Source organism: Polypterus senegalus, chromosome 10, assembly GCF_016835505.1.
Source record: "Polypterus senegalus isolate Bchr_013 chromosome 10, ASM1683550v1, whole genome shotgun sequence".
In the NCBI taxonomy this organism is placed as follows: Eukaryota; Metazoa; Chordata; class Cladistia; order Polypteriformes; family Polypteridae; genus Polypterus; species Polypterus senegalus.
Window position 1 is genome coordinate 36,524,221 of NC_053163.1, and position 19,906 is coordinate 36,544,126.

Consider the following 19,906-nt stretch of genomic DNA (forward strand, 5'->3'; position numbering starts at 1 on the left):
AAAGTTCATGATCTTTCAAACTACAACATTATACCACGTTTCATCTTTAGCCGAGCACAGGACAAGCTAATTAATGCTTGGTTACCCAACATGTTGAAATAAGCATGACTCATCATACCATATACCTCCTTGTCCTGTCCCCTTTTCCTTACTCTGCATACTTTCAGAACTCCCCATTTTGTTAACTCAAGTGGAGTGCCAGAGCTTTGACAGGAATACACCCATGATAGTCATGGTAGCTCTAATAAAGTTAAATGAAATTGCTCTCCAGATAAGAGCTGCCCAACCACAATAGGAATAAGGACATAGTATATTGTAATCAAGTTTACTCTTGGATCACACTAATCAAAGAACAATTTTTACAGTTGAAACATCTACAACCTGCACCTTTATCTTCAAGACAAAGTGACAAATTAAATCCACTGCCAGGAGGCTGCCCATCGCTGCTGCAGATTTTAGATCATGCACGTACATTCCACCTGTGGTTGATGTTTTAAGTCAAAAGGTCTTGGCTTTTTGGTGGCAGCCCTGACTAAAGAATTTCACACACTCCGCCTACTCACTCCCCCCCCACCCTGTTATGCTCATTGTAGTGCTCACTTTTGTTAGGCATTGCTGCTCAGTTTTCTTTCTTGTGCTAATAAAGTATTACTGGGATTTTGGCAGGAGAAAGAAAGAACGGTTTTAGAGATTTAGAAAACAAGGGTCAAAACTCCTAGAAACTCACCGATTAGATCTAATGAACCAAAAAAAAAAAAAACCACACCTGCTACAGTGACAAAGTGCTGTTACACTCCTGCAGACATCTGGAGTAGATAAGCCAGAGGAGGAAAGCCAACTGATGCATTGAAATTCTAACTTTACTGACAGATCCCATTTATAAAAAATATAGTCTGAAAGATTGATACTTGCACAAACCAAGTATACAATTTGTACCACAATAAACTTGTGATGTGGTTAATTTGTCCCCTGTGGGACTTTGTTTCAATTGCAGTGCTACCTCAAACTGTCCCTAGTGCAATTTTCAGCATGGAAACTGGTCAATCTGGAAAGCAACTACTTCCTCTGATGAGGACTTGAACTGCTTTTGGGAATGCTGCCTCTGACAAGTAGGCAAATAGTCTTAAGTATACCAAGTTTACACTATATTCCACAGAATACTCTGGTCAAGTTAAGAGTTAAGCATTTGCATTCACACATTTTGCCCTTAAAGGTTATTGCTCTGCATTGAAAAAAATCTCTCCCCTTTCCAGGTCCTTGGCTATAAGAATGGCTGAAGTTAACTCAAATGTTACATCTGCTAGATTAGTGGGTTGCTTGCAAATAAACTAGGGAAGTTAGTGCCTGCTGGAGAGTATTAAAATATCCAAGTGCTGGCTTTGTGTGCAGCCTAAAGCTTGTGGACTATTGCTTCAGAGCCCCACCTTTTAATTCCAGAGTTATTGATAAACTTTTACTCAAAAGGCCGAAGTCCAAATAGATTAAATCATTCATTTCATTGGGCGATTCAACCTGTAGGGACACTCTTAACAAGGGAGGCCCTAGAACAAGTGCATGAATTGTTTTCTGCAGTTTTTTTAAACCAAGCCTGAATATTTAATGGACACTTGGAAAGAAATGTATATGGTACTGAATTAGATTAAACCTAAAATAACCTCCACTGTAGCTTCAAAGGAGGACTGGTCGCCCCCACCTGCTTAAACTGTGTCACATGCTTGAGTAAACATTCAAAAAAGTACAAAAAAACCTGCAGGGCCCATTCTCAAGGGATATATAGTGTAACAGATTTGGTGGGGTTTAGATCAATAGTCAAATATTTTCCCCCATGAACCGGATGTTGGAACTAAGCCAGTATTTCTACCCAATAATCCACACTGTTCAAGGGCAATATAGGTGGAAAAATATTTATTTAGATGAAGTTTCAAATCAATACATTTAGATCTTGAACATGAACCAGTAACTTGCATCACCACAGATCAGATCTGGAGGAAAAAGAAAAACGCATTTATCAAATTTAAAAATTTACCAGACTTGCATACTTTAGATGTGCTTGAGAACAGTTCAAGCATGGTCCTTCATCCTAGAAGGAACTGGGGATATAAGCAAATAGCTTCTACAATAGTATAGCAAAACAGACTTGATAAGCAGGAACCTGACACCTGCCAAATGTGCAATTCAACCATAAAGCCATTTGTTCATCAAGGTACATTGCAAAAATAGACTAGAGGGGAAAAATATTTGTCAACTGTTAGTCTAGCCTGTTAATGTAACTTCAGTACTCACCCCTTTTATATGCTCAGTAGAATGCTGCTGCTCCTCCTCAAGCAGTCTGGACACATGTAACCCTGACAAAAAGAATCTCAATTATGCAGTAGTCCTACTGTCTTTAGTCCTACAATTATATCAACTTATCAAAAGGTAGCTGAATTCGGCTTGGTAGTAGTGGAACTAAATGCCAAGAATGAAGTGAAACACATGTACGAGTGCGTACGAGTAGCTGGGTTGCAGTACCGAGAATCTGGTCAGATTCAGTATTCCAACATCAAATCCTGCTTCTGGTTAGGTGGTCTTCACATGTTCACCAGCCCCAACATTTAAGCAGCTTAGTATTTTGACAGACATTTCACCTGTAATCCTTAATGTTCAAAATGAAAACTTGTTTCACCATTCTTGGTATCAAATTCCTCAGCTCCTAGAAGTAGCAACTTGGCTGATATGGTTATTTTTAAAGTTGTAAATTACTTTTCAGTGGGAATCTACCTGTATGATCAAAGCAAGCACCATCACAGCTAGTCTCAATAGGTGAGCAGATCTCTGTAGAACAGAGGATGTAAATCTGAAAAGGGAAATGAAGCCATGTTTAAAACATGCACCTCTTAAGCTAAAACTGTATTAAGCAGTAGGCAGATGTATAGCTCCATTCCCTAAAGACTCACCTCTTCATCCAAATATGCTTTTGTTCTACGGTCCACAAATTGGAAGGTTTTCACCTCAAATCTCCGGCAATGATTGTGTGGAGACTTCTGTAGATGTGAAGGTGAAGGGTCCAAGGTGTTGGGACAACTGAAAAGGGATTTTAAAAACCACAGGTATCAAAAGGGAGCAGGTCACACAGTCATACAAATTGCCTGAACTGTATCTGCTTCAGGTCTTCTAGATCTTTGCTCACTGAGTTCCAATAGCCATTTACTAGTTGCACAAATACTTGAGTTGTAAACTGGACTACTAGACATCCAAAGTAATCTTACCAACTGAGCCACAATTGAAAAAAGTGACTGAAAACGCAAGCATACTTGCAGATTCCAAATATGACCATTCACAATGCACAAATGCTATTTCCTTAGCATCAACTAATTATACATTAGTATTCACATCTTAGACTAAATCTGAAAGTAATTTGACTAAATGGTTAAGCCCTATATCCATTTGTAATGAGGCTCATGGAAAAACACATCCTTATGCATTTACATCTAAACACTACAAATATGTAGTGTCCTAAGAAAGCCAAATGCATTTAGCAGGTTAAATCATTCATATGCAAGGACAACAGCTTTGATTTAAGTCATGGTTTACAACTACTAAATTTCAAGTAAAAGGAAAATTGGACTAAAGTGGGACATTAAGGGCCTCCTTCGGTAATTTTGCATTCCTTTAGTTGAGGCAAGAGAATACGGTCAGACAAGCAAAATTATGAAATTACTCTTTACATAAATAGGAAACATTAAAATATCTTCTGCCTAGCTCTGGTGGCAGGGGGAAGTCCATTTTGTAACCTCACCCATTGTAGATCAGCACCCAGGCTGCTTCAGAAGACCTTGGGTAAGCAATGCAGTAGTTCACTAGTAGCTTTGCATCGGGTTCAGGAGGATTGAGGAGGCACAACTCCAGATAGAGACTAGATCCTAGAAATAATCTTAAGGGGAGACCAGTTTCTGGATAGTACTGGGTGTAACATTTATCTGAAATGAACCAGAGAGAGTATTAGTAATTCAAGCACCAACAAGAATCACAGGATTCAGACACTTCATGTTTCAACCTGTTAACTCCAGAATACCTTGGGCGGGTGGGTAGGTGAGATTAAGCTACTTTCCCCATTTCTCCAGATGCAAGTCTTACCTTTAGCCACTCTCAGCTGAACCCCTGGGTCTATGGGATGGGACACCACAGACTGTGGTGGCAAAGTCTTCACTATGTAGCCTAAACTGACCAGGCTGCCCTCTGAATAGCTGCATTGCATCTTGAAACTTTAGAAAGACATTTCAAAAGGAGTTCAGTTTATGAACTTTCGGAGAGATTTAATAAAGCCTATCCCATCCTGCTAGTACACAGTTAACTTTCATATGTCACACTACTAACCAAGGCAAAATGTACATAATTGATCTTGCAATTAAATATTCTGACTAACTTCCAAGGAAGGAACCAATACATTACACCCCTTCAAAGTAGAATTACATTGTGCCTCATTCATTTTGTTTCTATTAAAATACAGACCAAGATGGCAATAGGCAAGAAAAAGCATCAGCATGTGGGAAAACCAAAGACTTACTTGTAAGGAAACTGCCGACTTATTTCACCAAATGCCTGGCTGTAAGTGACAACAGTGCCCAGCACTTCTGCAATAAAGAGGCTCGTAGATCCTATTTCCTGTATTGCAACAACAAAATATTATACATACACACATACATATATAGGACATCACACAACGAGTTAGAGGACATCACACAAGTTTCCAAACACCAGCTTTATACCACTTCAAGGTCATATTCATGAAATAGTAACAAATTGCAATGCCTTCAGTGTTCATACAGTGTTCTGCATTAATAATGAAGCCCATAGTTTTAGGTTACTCTTCCTCTTCTATACATGACAACCTTGGCGGTAAAGTGGGAAATCCAAAAAGGCAGGGTATACAGACAAGCAGTTGATGAAGGATGAAAATAAGACTGAAGAAATGTAGGCATGATGTGTATATCTAAAACAGATTTCTTCATACAAATGTAGAAGTTGCCACGGCTAACCTTACTGGCAGTAGACGATCTAGACTTTAGACTTGGAATATACAATACAGGTATATTTCTGACACAGTAGCCCACTTTAATTCATGTTTCACACAAACCTGTAGCTTGCTAGCAGCTCGCTAACTCAAACAGGAATGAGCCAAATGAACCGGGGAACCAAAACAGGGTTGAAAGGTCTACACTGCCAAGGCAGGATTGTTATAAATCCCTCAATATGCAAAGAGAATGATGAGGGCTTTGGGCCACTTAACTCATTATGCAGGTTTCTGTACATAGTTAAAATTCCTTTGCACTTCTCAATAATGAGGTGAATTTTCATTACTGTAACTTCCAGCAAATACGCTTTTACTTACAAACACACTTGTTCCACATTCTCCCAACCCAAACTTGAAGAGGGCAAAGTCTTCAGTCAGCACCAAGGGAGGACATGCCTCCTGACCAACTCTCAAGGTGTGAAGATTGATCTCTGGCCAAGTTGAATTACGATAAACCACAAACACAAAGTTGCTGTCTTTTGTGCAAGCTGTTGAATGAAAAAAAATAATTCATATAAGTGAAACAAAAACCACCAGATGTAGAGAGGCTGTTAATCTAAATTCCAGAGAGGGGTAACAGGTCAAGATAATGGGAGGGAAAAGCTCAATGCTTGTCTGAGGGATCTAAACCAAGCACACATTTAACTGGAGGTTATGCAAATAAGTATTCTAGAAAAGTTACTCTAGGACAAAATGTCCAAAAAATTGATTGCTTGTCATACCTTCCAAGGGGTAAAAGCAAACCGACTTCTGGATATCAGCACAGCAGCCCAGAGAGAGGCAAGCTTCAGGAGTCACATGAGCAGGACCACAAGGAATGTGCATCTTATCAGGAACCTGGCATCCTACGGACAGTCTGGATTGTTAGCTTTGTTTGCAATGCTTACTGGTTACTTTTCCTGTCAAATATTCAGTCCAACTAAGCACTAACACAGAGAAGCAGCAATAAAAACAAGCATTTCACACTTAATTGGTTAAGCATAGAACTTCACAATGTGTCCTTGGCAAATGTGTCACCACAAACTTGCACAACTAAAAGCTTCCATATTTATGAATTGCACTTAAATTTGAGAAATCAAAATGTAACTTAAAAATGAACAGAAAAATATTAACCTACAAACATTAAGAGTATCGTGTTTAGTGTAATTGGACTAAACTTATACATTAGAGAGTCGTAGATAAAATAAGCTACCTGAAGGTCGTGGACGTGAAAGTGCATTCATCTCTCCAGCACTAACAAAGTCACCACCGATTCCATAGGGAGACTGCGTTCCCAAGAAGAAATGTGGTTCACTACTCTCACAAGAATCTTCAGTCTCTGGCTTTGATGGTGGCCTTGACGGACGGGGGCTGTGGCCCGGCCTACGAGTCGGTCGCGGTGGATGGCCGGGGCCCGAGGGGTGGCCCGGACCATGAGTCGCTCGCGGTGGATGCCGGGGCCCGCCTATGAGTCGCTCATGTGGATGCCGGGGCCCGCCTATGAGTCGTTCATGTGGATGCCCGGGCCCGCCTATGAGTCGTTCAGGTGGATGCCGGGGCCCGCCTATGAGTCGCTTCGCGGTGGATGCCCGGGCCCGCCTATGAGTCGCTTCAGCGGTGGATGCCCGGGCCCGCCTATGAGTCGTTCGTGGTGGATGCCGGGGCCCGGCCTATGAGTCGGTCGCGGCAGATGGCCGGGGCCCGAGGGATGGCCCGGCAGATGGCCGGGGCCCGAGGGATGGCCCGGCAGATGGCCGGGGCCCGAGGGATGGCCCGGCAGATGGCCGGGGCCCGAGGGATGGCCCGCAGATGGCCGGGGCCCGAGGGCTGGCCCGGCCTATGAGTCGGTCGCGAGGATGCCGGGGCCCGAGGGCTGGCCCGGCAGATGGCCGGGCCCGAGGGATGGCCCGGCAGATGGCCGGGCCCGAGGGATGGCCCGGCAGATGCCCGGGGCCCGAGGGCTGGCCCGGCAGATGGCGGGCCGAGGATGGCCCGCAGATGGCGGGGCCGAGGATGGCCCGGCAGATGGCCGGGGCCCGAGGGATGGCCCGGTAGATGGCCCGGCTTGGGCCCCGGCAGATGTGGGATGCGCACCATACCAGGACCCAACTTGGGTGATGGCCACCGATTAGTATCCCACACTGGAAACATGCCAGATGGTTTGTTTCTGTTCATGGGTTTACCAACGTCATGGGATCGCGGAGACAGAAAGGCAGAGGCTGCAACCACTTTTGCAACGGGTAGAGATTTGCTTTCTGGATGTACATTTAAATGGGCCTCTCTTTCGTCGTCCTCTAATCTTTTATTTTCAAATTCATGCCAATCTAAGTTACTAGCCGTTTTTATTACTACATCTTCATCTATTTCTCGTGGAATTTTCAGCAGCTGTTCATAATTCTCTTCATAGTCTTCTGACTTCAATGCTGTGCTTCCAGTGTTCCGGGTAAATTGTCCCACTGAATAACTTAACGGCGCTTTCACGCTTTTATCAGGGTTTGAAATAAGGGTGTTTTCATCGTCTACTACACTAGTTGTACCTTTCAAATGGTTTAACCTTCGGAGGTTAGAGGCACTGTGCCAAACCAGAGATAACAGACTTTTCAGTCCCGGGGAGCCACTACTGGAGACATGCCGAGAGCTTTCGTTTCTTGTATCATGTCTCCATCGTGCAGAAACACCCGTTTCGTTCTTAACAGGCGGCTGATCGGCAGACACCGTAAGAAAAGCCGCGCTTGCCAGCAACAGACAAGCCAATGGAAGCCCCGGCGGTAACGCCGGCTTCTCCCGTAACATATTGTGGCGCTCGTCTTACGGTAAACAGATCCGTTCCTCTTCTGGTCTGGTTCTTGCGTTGTGGTGTTTTCTAGGCTATAGTAGTCAAAAAGGAACAATTAAGAAACCAAAACTTTTTACAATCGGTCTGATTTTGTGCTCTTATTTATAACTGTCGACGGGCACACCTTTTTGTACAAATTAAGGTAATAATTAGCTCATCCCAGTTTAACGAGTGTTTGAAAGTGTTTAATCTGCACGTGTTTGCGTTTATTAGCTTAGCGGATCAGTCTTTGCAATTGCTATATTTTAACTAAATGAATAAATTTAGTTGCACTTAATTAACATTAATTCAACATCGAAAAGCGTTAATTTGGAACGATCTTGGTTTTCATTTAAAACGTAGCGTTTAATTTTATGTTTGAAAGGTTGGTACACGAAAGCCACGCTGTTTCGAAGTTATCTCTTCGGTTTTCAGGAGTTGCTCTTTTGTGCCCGATGCTCCTTAATAGGTTGTGTCAGTGTGTGATCGTTATATGAATAAAGAGAGAGAGAGAGAGAGAGAGAGAGTCGGAATTAAGGTTTAAAAATTAACAAATGGATGGAAAATACTTGTTTTTAGTCAATGACTCTCTGCCAGGTAAAGCTTAGCTTGAAAATCTAAGTTGTTGTAAAGGATTTATTCCATCACCTTTCTGGTATTTGACTTGGCAAAGTTGCTGTGCAAGTTATCATGGATGCTTGATGGAATTTTATTAATTAGGCAAAGAAATTTTAGGAAGTAAAATGTTAACAGTGTCTACCTTATTGTGAAATCATATACGATTATCTTCGCTATTGTTTGGTGCTAAACTATAAATTACAATGTGGTAATCGTTTTTCCAAAAGAAGTAAAACTGAAAATGTTAAGGCAACGATATTTTTAATTAAAGAATTATAAATTGTGACTTTAATTCTGTCAATGATACGAGGACATGTAGCCTAATGTTTTTGACTTGCAGAAAGGATAGCGCATGATGGCATTTTATTATTCATTATTCCTTCTCACTTTTTTAAAGTATGGTATTATGTTGCAATAAGATTTTTTTTTTATTATTATTAATAAATACTGTCTGGTTTAATTGATGTGTTAACCTTTAACTGGTCGCACCATTACTCCTGTCATAAGAACCTGCGCAGTGTACTTTATACACCAGTGTTAAAATGGCTGTTTATAAATTATTGTAATAATATTAAATTGTACATATTTTTAATGTAATTTAATGAATAGGATGACATAGTCTAGGACTATCTGGGGAAAAAAAAACCCTGATCCAGTTCTCGAGTGCTCATTCGTCACCGGTCTCACTTTCATTCACTGCAGGATTTGCACACGTAACTCATTTCACCTCATTTGTTAAATGTGCTTTGCAGAAAAAGTCATTGCAAGAAAAACATCTCATCGTTGTCATACATACGTAAGTACCCGTGCGGTGAACCAAATGCACTATATGGGACTTGCGACTGTGCATCCACTCATTTAACCGACTGGGAAAACACTGGAGGGAAAAAACTGAATCAAGCTGAGGACAGATGGCGGATTCTGCCAGTCGGTTCAAATCAAAGGACGATGGTAAAATAAGCGAGATTGGTGTACAAAATAGACCAGCTCGAGTAGTAAAGGGTTGAGAGAGAGACTGGGAAATAGGCGAAATTAAGGTTTAAAAATTCATAAATGAATGGAAAATCCTACCTTTAAGTTAGTGACGCGCTGCCAAGTAAAGCTTACCTTTAATATCTGACTTGTGTTGTAAATGATTTGTTCCGTCACCTTTATGATATTTGACTTGGCAATGTTGTTGTTCAAGTTATCATGGATGTTTGATGGAATTTCATTAAATAGGCAAAGAAAGTTTAGAAAGAAAAAAATTAACAAAATCTAACAAGTTTTATACAATAAGAAATTGATAACATTACTTCATCGCTGTAACTTGGTAGTAAAATATTAGGAAAAACAACGTGGTAATTGTTTTGCTGAAAGAAGTAAAGATGAAAATGTTAAAGCAACAATATGTTTTAATGAAATAATTTATAAATTGTGAAATTCGTTCAGTCTGTGATATGAGGACATGTAATGTTTTTGACTTTCAGAAAGGCTACAACATCATGGCATTTTACTATTCATTATCCTTTCTCACTTTCAAAGCAATGGAAATATGTTCCAATTAGGTTTTTTTTATTACTAATAAATACTGTCTGGTTTAATTTATTTGCAGTATGATACCACAGTGGTTTGTGCCTCATTGATGCAGCGTGCTCAATTCAAATCCTGCACTCGGCCATTGTCCATGTGGAATTTACTTGTTCTCCTTGTGCTTGTGTAGATTTTTCTTTGGTTCCCAAGGTTATTCTCCCACATCACTAAAGATTTATTTGATTGGTTAATTGGCAATTTCAAATTAGCATAGTGTGCGTGCCTGTGGATCACAGGATATCCAGGGCTAGTGATTTGTAAAAATATTAGAGAAATGAGAAAATGCATTCATTTTAGCTGGAGCTTTAGGGAAATGTCATACTAACATAATATTAATATTCAGATAGTGAGTGTTATTTGTTACTATTAATGAAAAGTCATCGGCATTTGTAATGTTGTTTACCTCAAAATTAAAAGATTTAGCTTTTAAAATGACCAAAATGATTCTACTGAATGTAGAATCCTTAAAAATGGAAAATAATTGCATATTTAAATTGGGTGTATAATAGAAAGTGCATATAGTGTTAAATGGGGATTCTGTAGCTTTCTGGGCATGAGACTGACTACCCTGGCCTGTATCGGATGAACTAAAAGGAGAGTCTGAAAACCTGAGAACTTTAGTGGTTTCACTTCATCTGACGATCAGCATTAATTCATTTATATTAAATGGGCCATTATAAGGTTAGATGGCAATTTCCCATTCTTTCATATAAGACAGAAGCATAAAACTTCTTGTGTGTTCTTGACAGGTTTAGTTTATGTGTAATAAGGGTGTCGGGTGCTTCCTCGGGTGAAATAATGTGCAGGTGCAGTCATTAAATGCATTCCCCATTGGGAAACATTTTGACACCAAATCAAATTTTTACTGACTAACCAAGGGTATGGATCAAGTTTGCATATCTGTGTTAAGTTCTCAAAATGTCTCCTGCTGCACTTCATGAATAAATCTCAGATATGCCCACTGAATTAAATTCCCCAAGGGGAAATATTTTGGAAGGACACATTACCGGTGGAATTTCCATGAACAAATAAGGGCTACAAAATTTGGCTGAGATTGGTTTGCTGGTACAGGATAAACACAAACACACATTCAGTTTTATATATTAGACTGATGAACAGCTGAGCACAGTCTCCCTTTTTGTATCACATAAAATCTTTTACTCTATGATTTAAACCTATACTTGTTTTCTGTAGGAACTCCAAAACTTTAATAACCCTTGTGTATTCCTGGGTGCAATAGTTGTTGTGGTTCTTTCCAATTAATGAAATAGTACTTCCACATATTTTAACAATTCCATATTTTCCTGTAGTGTGTCGACAGTATCTATTCATCTTCTTCTTTCGGCTGCTCCCGTTAGGGGTTGCCACAGTGGATCATCTTATTCCATATCTTCCTGTCCTCTACGTCTTCCTCTGTCACACCCATCACCTGCATGTCCTCTTTCACCACATCCATAAACGTCCACTTAGGCCTGAATAGGCCTGGCAGCTCTATTCTTAGCATCTCTTTCTGCACATGTCCAAACTAACGCAATTTCCTCTCTCTGACTTTGTCTCCCAACCGTCACCCTTGAGCCGACCCTCTAATGTCCTCATTTCTAATCCTATCCATCCTCATCACACCCAACATAATCTTAGCATCTTTAACTGTAACACTTCCAGCTCTGTCTCCTGCTTTCTGGTCAGTGCCACCGTCTCTAGCCCATATAACATAACTGGTCTCACTACCATCCTGTAGACCTTCCCTTTCACTCTTGCTGATACCCGTCTGTCACAAATCACTCCTGACACTCTTCTCTACCCACTCCACCCTGCCTGCACTCTCTTTTTCACCTCTCTTCCACAATCCCCATTACTCTGTACTGTTGATTCCAAGTATTTAAACTATTAAATCAATTATTATCATTATTATTTTTTATTATTATCTATTAAAGATTCATAAGACAATGTTATTTATGAATTCCTTCACCTATCTTGTGCAAAGATTTACATTTGAGTTCCCCTAATCTTAAAATGCTTTTCTCCTGTTTCAGCTTGACCACACTGTGGTTAGAAAAAATTTTATTAATATAAATGAAATATTTGGCACCTAATTTACATGTTTGATATTAATAAAAAAATCTCATTATTCAACAATACATTTTCTAAATACTGGTTCTATATGCATTGGAATTTCAGCTTGTCATACATTTTATCATATTTAGTATCTCAAAATTATTTCTGTTGCATGCAGTAAGTTGCATTCATTTTCCATGTAGTTTTAAACCTGAATTAGGTCATGTGAAATGTTTCTGTCTACATCATTTTATAAGGCTAATGTGTTAATGACATAAGGTTAATGCTGTATGAACAGAAGTCCATTTATATAAGTGTCAGTCTTGCTAATATCTATCCATCCAGTATCCAACCCGTTATATCCCAACTAATATGCTAATATTGAATTAAATAATCACTGATCTGAAATTTTCCCTTTCTGCCATTTATATTAAAGCCCGCTGTTTCAAAATGAGGCATCTTGGGGGAGATTTTGTTCCCTGATGCATTTCCTGACATTAGTTTCAGTGTGTGTGTGTGTGTGTGTTTGTGTTTTTACATTAGAACAATCTAGATGAGCATAGGCCATTCAACCCAACAAAGCTCACTAGTCCTATCCACTTAATTCTTCTATTAAAACAACAAGTCTAGTTTTGAAAATCCCTAAAATCTTACTGTCTACCAGGCTAGTTGGTAGTTTATTCCAAGTGACTATGGTCACTGTGTAAAGAGAAACTTTCTAATGTTTGTGCAAATTTACCCTTAACAAGCTTCCAAATGTGACCGCTTGTTCTTGATGAACTAATTTTAAAATATCCATTCATCCATCCATCCATCCTCTTCCGCTTATCCGAGGTCGGGTCGCGGGGGCAGCAGCTTAAGCAGAGAGGCCCAGACTTCCCTCTCCCCGGCCACTTCTTCCAGCTCTTCCGGGAGAATCCCATGCTCCCAGGCCAGCCAGGAGACATAGTCCCTCCAGCGTGTCCTGGGTCTTCCCCGGGGCCTCCTCCCGGTTGGACGTGCCCGGAACACCTCACCAGGGAGGCGTCCAGGAGGCATCCTGATCAGATGCCCGAGCCACCTCATCTGACTCCTCTCGATTCGGAGGAGCAGCGGCTCTACTCTGAGCCCCTCCCGGATGACTGAGCTTCTCACCCTATCTTTAAGGGAAAGTCCAGACACCCTGCGGAGGAAACTCATTTCAGCCACTTGTATTCGCGATCTCGTTCTTTCGGTCACTACCCATAGCTCATGACCATAGGTGAAGGTAGGGGCGTAGATCGACTGGTAAATTGAGAGCTTTGCCTTACGGCTCAGCTCCTTTTCACCACGACAGACCGATGCAGAGCCCGCATCACTGAGGATGCCGCACCGATCCGCCTGTCGATCTCACGCTCCATTCTTCCCTCACTCGTGAACAAGACCCCAGATACTTGAACTCCTCCACTTGGGGCAGGATCTCTCCCCCAACCCTGAGAGGGCACTCCACCCTTTTCCGGCTGAGGACCATGCTCTCGGATTTGGAGGTGCTGATTCTCATCCCAGCCGCTTCACACTCAGCTGCGAACCGATCCAGAGAGAGCTGAAGATCACGGCCTGATGAAGCAAACAGGACAACATCATCTGCAAAAGCAGTGACCCAATCCTGAGTCCACCAAACCGACCCCTTCAACACCCTGGTTGCGCTTAGAAATTCTGTCCATAAAAGTTATGAACAGAATCGGTGACAAAGGGCAGCCCTGGCGGAGTCCAACTCTCACTGGAAACGGGCTCGACTTACTGCCGGCAATGCGGACCAAGCTCTGACACCGGTTGTACAGAGACCGAACAGCTCTTATCAGGGGGTCCGGTACCCCATACTCCCGGAGCACCCCCCACAGGATTCCCCGAGGGACACGCCTTTTCCAAGTCCACAAAACACATGTAGACCAGTCGAGCAAACTCCCATGCACCCTCCAGGACTCTGCTAAGGGTGAAGAGCTGGTCCACTGTTCCGCACCAGGACTAAAACCACACTGTTCCTCCTGAATCCGAGGTTCACTATCCGACGGACCCTCCTCTCCAGAACCCCGAATAGACTTTTCCAGGGAGGCTGAGGAGTGTGATCCCTCTATAGTTGGAACACACCCTCCGTCCCCCCTTTTTAAAGAGGGGACCACCACCCCGGTCTGCCAATCCAGAGGCACTGTCCCCGATGTCCATGCGATGTTGCAGAGACGTGTCAACCAAGACAGTCCTACAACATCCAGAGCCTTAAGGAACTCCGGCCATATCTCATCCACCCCCGGGGCCCTGCCACCAAGGAGTTTTTTGACCACCTCGGTGACTTCAGTCTCAGAGATGGGAGAGCCCACCTCAGAGTCCCCAGGCTCTGCTTCCTCATTGGAAGGCATGTTAGTGGGATTGAGGAGGTCTTCGAAGTACTCCTCCCCACCGACCCACAACGCCCCGAGTCGAGGTCAGCAGCACCATCCCCACCATATACGGTGTTGACACTGCACTGCTTCCCTCCTGAGACGCCGGACGGTGGACCAGAATCTCCTCGGCCGTCCAAAGTCGCTCTCCATGGCCTCCAAACTCCTCCCATGCCCGAAGTTTTGCCTCAGCAACAACCGGCCCGCTCCGCTTGGCCTGCCGGTACCTATCAGCTGCCTCCAGAGACCCACAGGACAAAAAGTCCTATAGGACTCCTTCTTCAGCTTGACGGCATCCCTCACCGCCGGTGTCCACCAACGGGTTCAGGGATTGCCGCCACGACAGGCACCACCACCTTGCGGCCACAGCTCCGTCAGCCGCCTCAACAATAGAGGCACGGAACATGGCCCATTCGGACTCAATGTCCCCCACCTCCCTCGGGATGTGGTTGAAGTTCTGCCGGAGGTGGGAGTTGAAGCTACTTTTGACAGGGGACTTTGCCAGCCGTTCCCAGCAGACCCTCACAACACGTTTGGTCCTACCAGGTCTGACCGGCATCTTCCCCACCATCGAAGCCAACTCACCACCAGGTGGTGATCAGTTGACAGCTCCGCCCCTCTCTTCACCCAAGTGTCCAAGACATAAGGCCGCAAGTCCGACGACACGACCACAAAGTCTATCATCGACCTGAGGCCTAGGGTGTCCTGGTGCCAAGTGCACATATGAACAACCTTATGCTTGAACAATTATTTTAAAATAGCAGTTATGATTCCCTTCATAACTTTAAACACTTCAATCATGTCACCCCTTAATCATCTTTTGCTTAAACTGAGAAGGCTCAGATTTGTTTTAATCTTTCTTCATAATCCATCCCCTGTAGCTCTGGAATGAGTCTTCTTGCTCTCCTCTGGACTTTTTCTAGCACTGCTTTTTCCTTTTTGTAGCCTGGAAACCAAAACTGCACACAGTACTCAAAATGAGGCCTCACCAGTGTGTTATAAAGCTTGAGCATAACCTCCTTGGACTTGCACTCTATACATTGTGCAATATAACTTAACACTCTGTTAGCTTTCTTAATAGCTTCTGAACCCTGTTTGGATGTTGATAACGTAGAGTCCACTAAAACTCCGAAGTCCTTCTCATAAGGTGTACTGTCAATTGTCAGACCTCCCATTGTGTATTCAAGCCTAACATTTTTACTTCTTTTGTCTAATACTTTATGAGGGGGGACCCAAAAATAACCGGAAATATTTTTAAAACGTGTTTAATTTAATTTTCTGTACAAACTACAATTAGTCTCATTCAAAGTACTCTCCATTGGCGAAAATACACTTATCTAACCAATTGTTTCATTGTTCGAAACATTTTTTAAATTTGTCTGAAATAATGCCCATTAATGCTCTGGTCGTTTCTTGTTTTACCCCTTCGACGTCAGCAAAACGCCTTCCTTTCAAGTCTTTTTTCATCTGAGGGAACAAAAAGAAATCACATGTAGCTAAATCCGGTGAGTAGGGTGGGTCGTTCAGGGTTGTCATACCGTTTCAATAACAATAGTTTCTGCAAAACTTTTTTCAAGAAGAAAACAAAATTTCCCTGCCGTGTGTTGCTCACGATAATCAGCCATCATAAAAAAATGACGCTTGCACAAAACTACTTTTACAAAATTCACTGAACACAAGCACAACCTTCCAGACTGATGGCACTTGGCAGACTGACTTGTGAGGAGTGTAACTAGATCACCCTAGCGGCCCAATCACGTACTACAAGTACCAACCTAACAACAACAAAATTCCAGTTATTTTTGGGTCCCCCTTGTACATTTACTGACATTAAACTTCATCCTGCCACAAATCTGCTCAAGCCTTTATGCTATCCAAGTCCCTTCTGAAACCTATTCAGGAAACCTCCAGTACTTGCCATTTGCCTCAATGTTATCCTTAATAATTTGTTCCATTAATTTTTCTGTGATGCACATTAAGCTTACTGGCCTATAGTTGCTTGGATCTGCCTGATCACCCTTTTTATATAAAGGGATGATATTTGCCCTTTTCCACGCCTTCAGAATTTCCCTAGCGTGCAGTGACTTCCTAAAATATGTGTCAAGGGTTTATATATATACTCACTAGCCTTCTTAAGAACTCAGGGGTAAATATCAACTGGTCCTGGTGATTTGTTTGATTTCAGTCTATTTAAGATGAGCAGTATTTATCCCTGTACAATTAGTAATCCCATTTACGGTTGGGAGGTTATCAACTTTCCACTTCTGAAGAGCTCAGAAAAATACTTATTTAGAGCATCCACTATTTTATTGTTTGAAAATTTTAATTCCCCATTACTATTCCCGAATGTAGTTCACCTCCTCCTTGATTTACTAGTAAAATGCTGAAAGATTCTCTTTGTGTCGTTTTTCACCTTTTCTGCTGTATTCCTCTCCAACTGTCTTTTAGCCTCCCTAATATCCTTCTTAATGTTTGCCTCCACGTTCTTTTATGCCCTACAATTCACATTGGAGTTATTAGTTTTATACGCCTTGCACATCATTTTTTCCTTTTCAGCTTCTTTTTTAACTCTTTATTAACCCAATGGGGAGTTTTTTTTTTAATTTCCTGTAAATTCCCAATTTAGGTATGTACCTGTCCTGCATTACATGTAAAAGTTGTTGCACTGTTCCTCATTTCTCTTCATACTTAAAAGCTTATCCCAGTTTATCCTCCTTAGATATTGAAGCATTTGCTCAAAATTTGCCCTACCAAAGTTAAATTAGTTTTAGTCTTTACATCCACACTCTTATAAAACACTGAGAACTGTGTTATATTATGGTCACTTGAACCTCTACACCCTCAATTCTATCCTGATTTTTACAAAGTACTAAATCTAGACAGACTTCACCCCACATTCATGTTTTAACATACTGTGTTAAAGAAAAGCCACTGATTACTTCTTAAAACTCCTGTTATTGTGCTCTGCTTTTTGCAAGATTATCCCAGTTAATATTTGGGGAGTTATAATATCCCCCAGTAAACTTGCCTTTTTAGATAGATAGATAGATACTTTATTAATCCCAAGGGGAAATTCACAATAATTTAATAAATTTAATATTTTAATTTAAATGTAATAAATTTAATACAGTATTACTAAAATTATTTGTGTTGAAATTACTGTGTCTGCATTGGACGGACTATAACAAACTCCTAATGTAAGGCCTCTTTCCCTAATGCTTTACAGGTGAAGCCACAACTGAAGAGGACTTGCATTTAAATTCTGTCTGACTTAAACAGCAACCTCACCTCCTTTTCTGTTCTGCCTATCCTTCCTAAAAAGTGTGTATCCCTCCATGTTTTACTCATCTTCATCATTGCTATTTAGCCAGGTTTCTGTTATTGCTAAAATATAATTATGCTCCTTTACATACAACACGCTTGTTTTATTTTTGCTACTTCTAGCATTAAGACAAGCTATTTTTAATGTATGACTCCTTTTACATTTAGATTTAAACATTGGGTTAGAATTTACTTTACTATGCATTTTTATTGTCACACTAGGGTTTGTTCCACCATGTACATTCTAAACTTAACCTGTCTTAAACTCCCTGGCCCCTATTTCCTAGTTTAAACAATCCTCGACTTGCCAACTCATACATGTCTCCAACACATTAGTGCCCCTCCAGTTCAGATGTAACCCATCACGGTAGAACAGGTCCCATCTGTTCCAAAAGGAGTCCCTGTGCCCCACAAACCTATACCCTTCTATCCTGCACAGAGATTTCAGCCACACGTTAAGCCATCTGGTCTCAGGTTACTTTGACTGGCACGTGGCCTAGGCAGAACTTCAGAGAAGACTACCTTGTCAGTTCTGCTCCTCAGCCTGGTACCTAATTCTCCTAGCACCTAATTCTACCCTTTTTAATTTGGATTTCAGAACTGACAGACTACCCCTTATTTATGTTATTTTTTTTCAACATGGACAATGACAACTGGATCCACCCCAGCTTTGGCCAAGTGCCTATCCACCCTTCCAAGGAGGTCACCCACCTGTGCACCCGGAAGGCAACACACCATGAGAGACTATAGCTGGAGCAAACCTTTGCTTCAATCCCCCTAATGACTGAGTCCCCAACTATCACTACCTCTGTTTTTCTGAGGACTGGTTTTCAGGTGGCCTCTGGATTATTATCAGGCAGATCTACTTATACCACAAGTTCAAATTGGCCTGTGTGTTGAGCGTGTATCTTAGGGGCTGATTTTTTTAGCAGTATAAAGAGGGATCCTGGATTTTGAGGAGGAAACACTGTGCATGCACCGGGGACAAGTGCCTGTTGCTGGGATCAAGCCATGCCCACGGTCATCATGCCATCAATATCCAGGTTTCTACCTGGCCCACATCAATGTCTCCACTCAGTGCAATTGTCATCCAGCACAGCAAAGTTAAAAGACAGCACTAACACTTGAAAGCACGACTACACTGCCTCAATTTGTGATTACAAGTATGGCGGTTACAATTTTAAGTCAATGCAGTACAGATTACTTTGTAAAATAACTACAGTTTTACTATCTCCTAGAGAAGAACTTAGACATTTATGCTGCTAGTGATGACTGCAACAAAACTGACAGTGCCTACACTGCCTGCTACTCAGATGGGTCGTGGAGGTTCTGTAATGACTTCCGTTGACTCAATCAGGTTTCTAAATTTGACGCGTATCCCATGCCTCGAGTGGATGACCTCCTCAGCGATTGGGTAATGCTAAATTTCTAACTACTATTGACATGACAAAAGGTACTGGTAAATTCCTTAATGGATTCTGCTAAAGAAAAGACCACTTTTAGTAGTGGACACTGGCAGTACAGGGTCCTTCCATTTGGATTGCACAGGGCTCCAGTAACTTTTCAACGTCTGGTGGACACACTGCTACGGCCCCACAATTCCTATAGTGCCGCCTACCTGGATTACATTGTCGTTTATTCTGGCACATGGGAGGAACACGTACTTCACGTGCAGGCCGTTTTTCTCACACGAGCTAAAGCAGGGCTTCATATTAACCCTAAGAAATATTTCTTTGGCTTAAATGAGGCCAAATATTTAGGCTATCTGGTGGGTGGTGGATCGGTTCAGCCACAGTGTTCTAAAATTGATGCCACCATTAAATGGCCCCGTCCGATTACTAAGAGCCAGGTACATGCTTTCTTAGGTTTGGAGAATTATTACCATTGTTTTGTTCCTTGTTTTTCCGAGGGAGTTGCCCCTCTTATTTACCTAACAAAGAAAAAGGCTCCTATTAAAGTGGTATGGGATGATTGTACTGAGGCTGCATTTCGTGACATAAAGTTGGCCCTTAGTTCAGCACTTGTTTTGAAATCTCCTAACTTTTGTTGTCCTTTTATCCTCCAGACCGATGCATCGGACACAAGACTCGGTGCTGTGTT

At 41.8% G+C, this 19,906-nt stretch overlaps 1 protein-coding gene across 1 annotated transcript in view; it reads right to left on the reverse strand.

The window, feature by feature from the left end:
- Positions 1 to 1,893: 1,893 nt before the first annotated feature.
- LOC120538157 (collagen alpha-1(V) chain-like) overlaps positions 1,894 to 19,906 on the reverse strand; it is a 52,960-nt gene continuing 34,947 nt past the window's right edge. Inside the window, exons 5-12 of the mRNA XM_039767595.1 lie at positions 5,372 to 5,541; positions 4,547 to 4,644; positions 4,117 to 4,244; positions 3,779 to 3,959; positions 2,937 to 3,063; positions 2,761 to 2,836; positions 2,284 to 2,345; positions 1,894 to 1,982 (exon numbers count right to left, since the gene is read on the reverse strand). Coding sequence (XP_039623529.1) covers positions 1,977 to 1,982; positions 2,284 to 2,345; positions 2,761 to 2,836; positions 2,937 to 3,063; positions 3,779 to 3,959; positions 4,117 to 4,244; positions 4,547 to 4,644; positions 5,372 to 5,541 — 848 coding nt within the window. The 3' untranslated portion in view covers positions 1,894 to 1,976. The remainder of the gene's footprint in view (positions 1,983 to 2,283; positions 2,346 to 2,760; positions 2,837 to 2,936; positions 3,064 to 3,778; positions 3,960 to 4,116; positions 4,245 to 4,546; positions 4,645 to 5,371; positions 5,542 to 19,906) is intronic.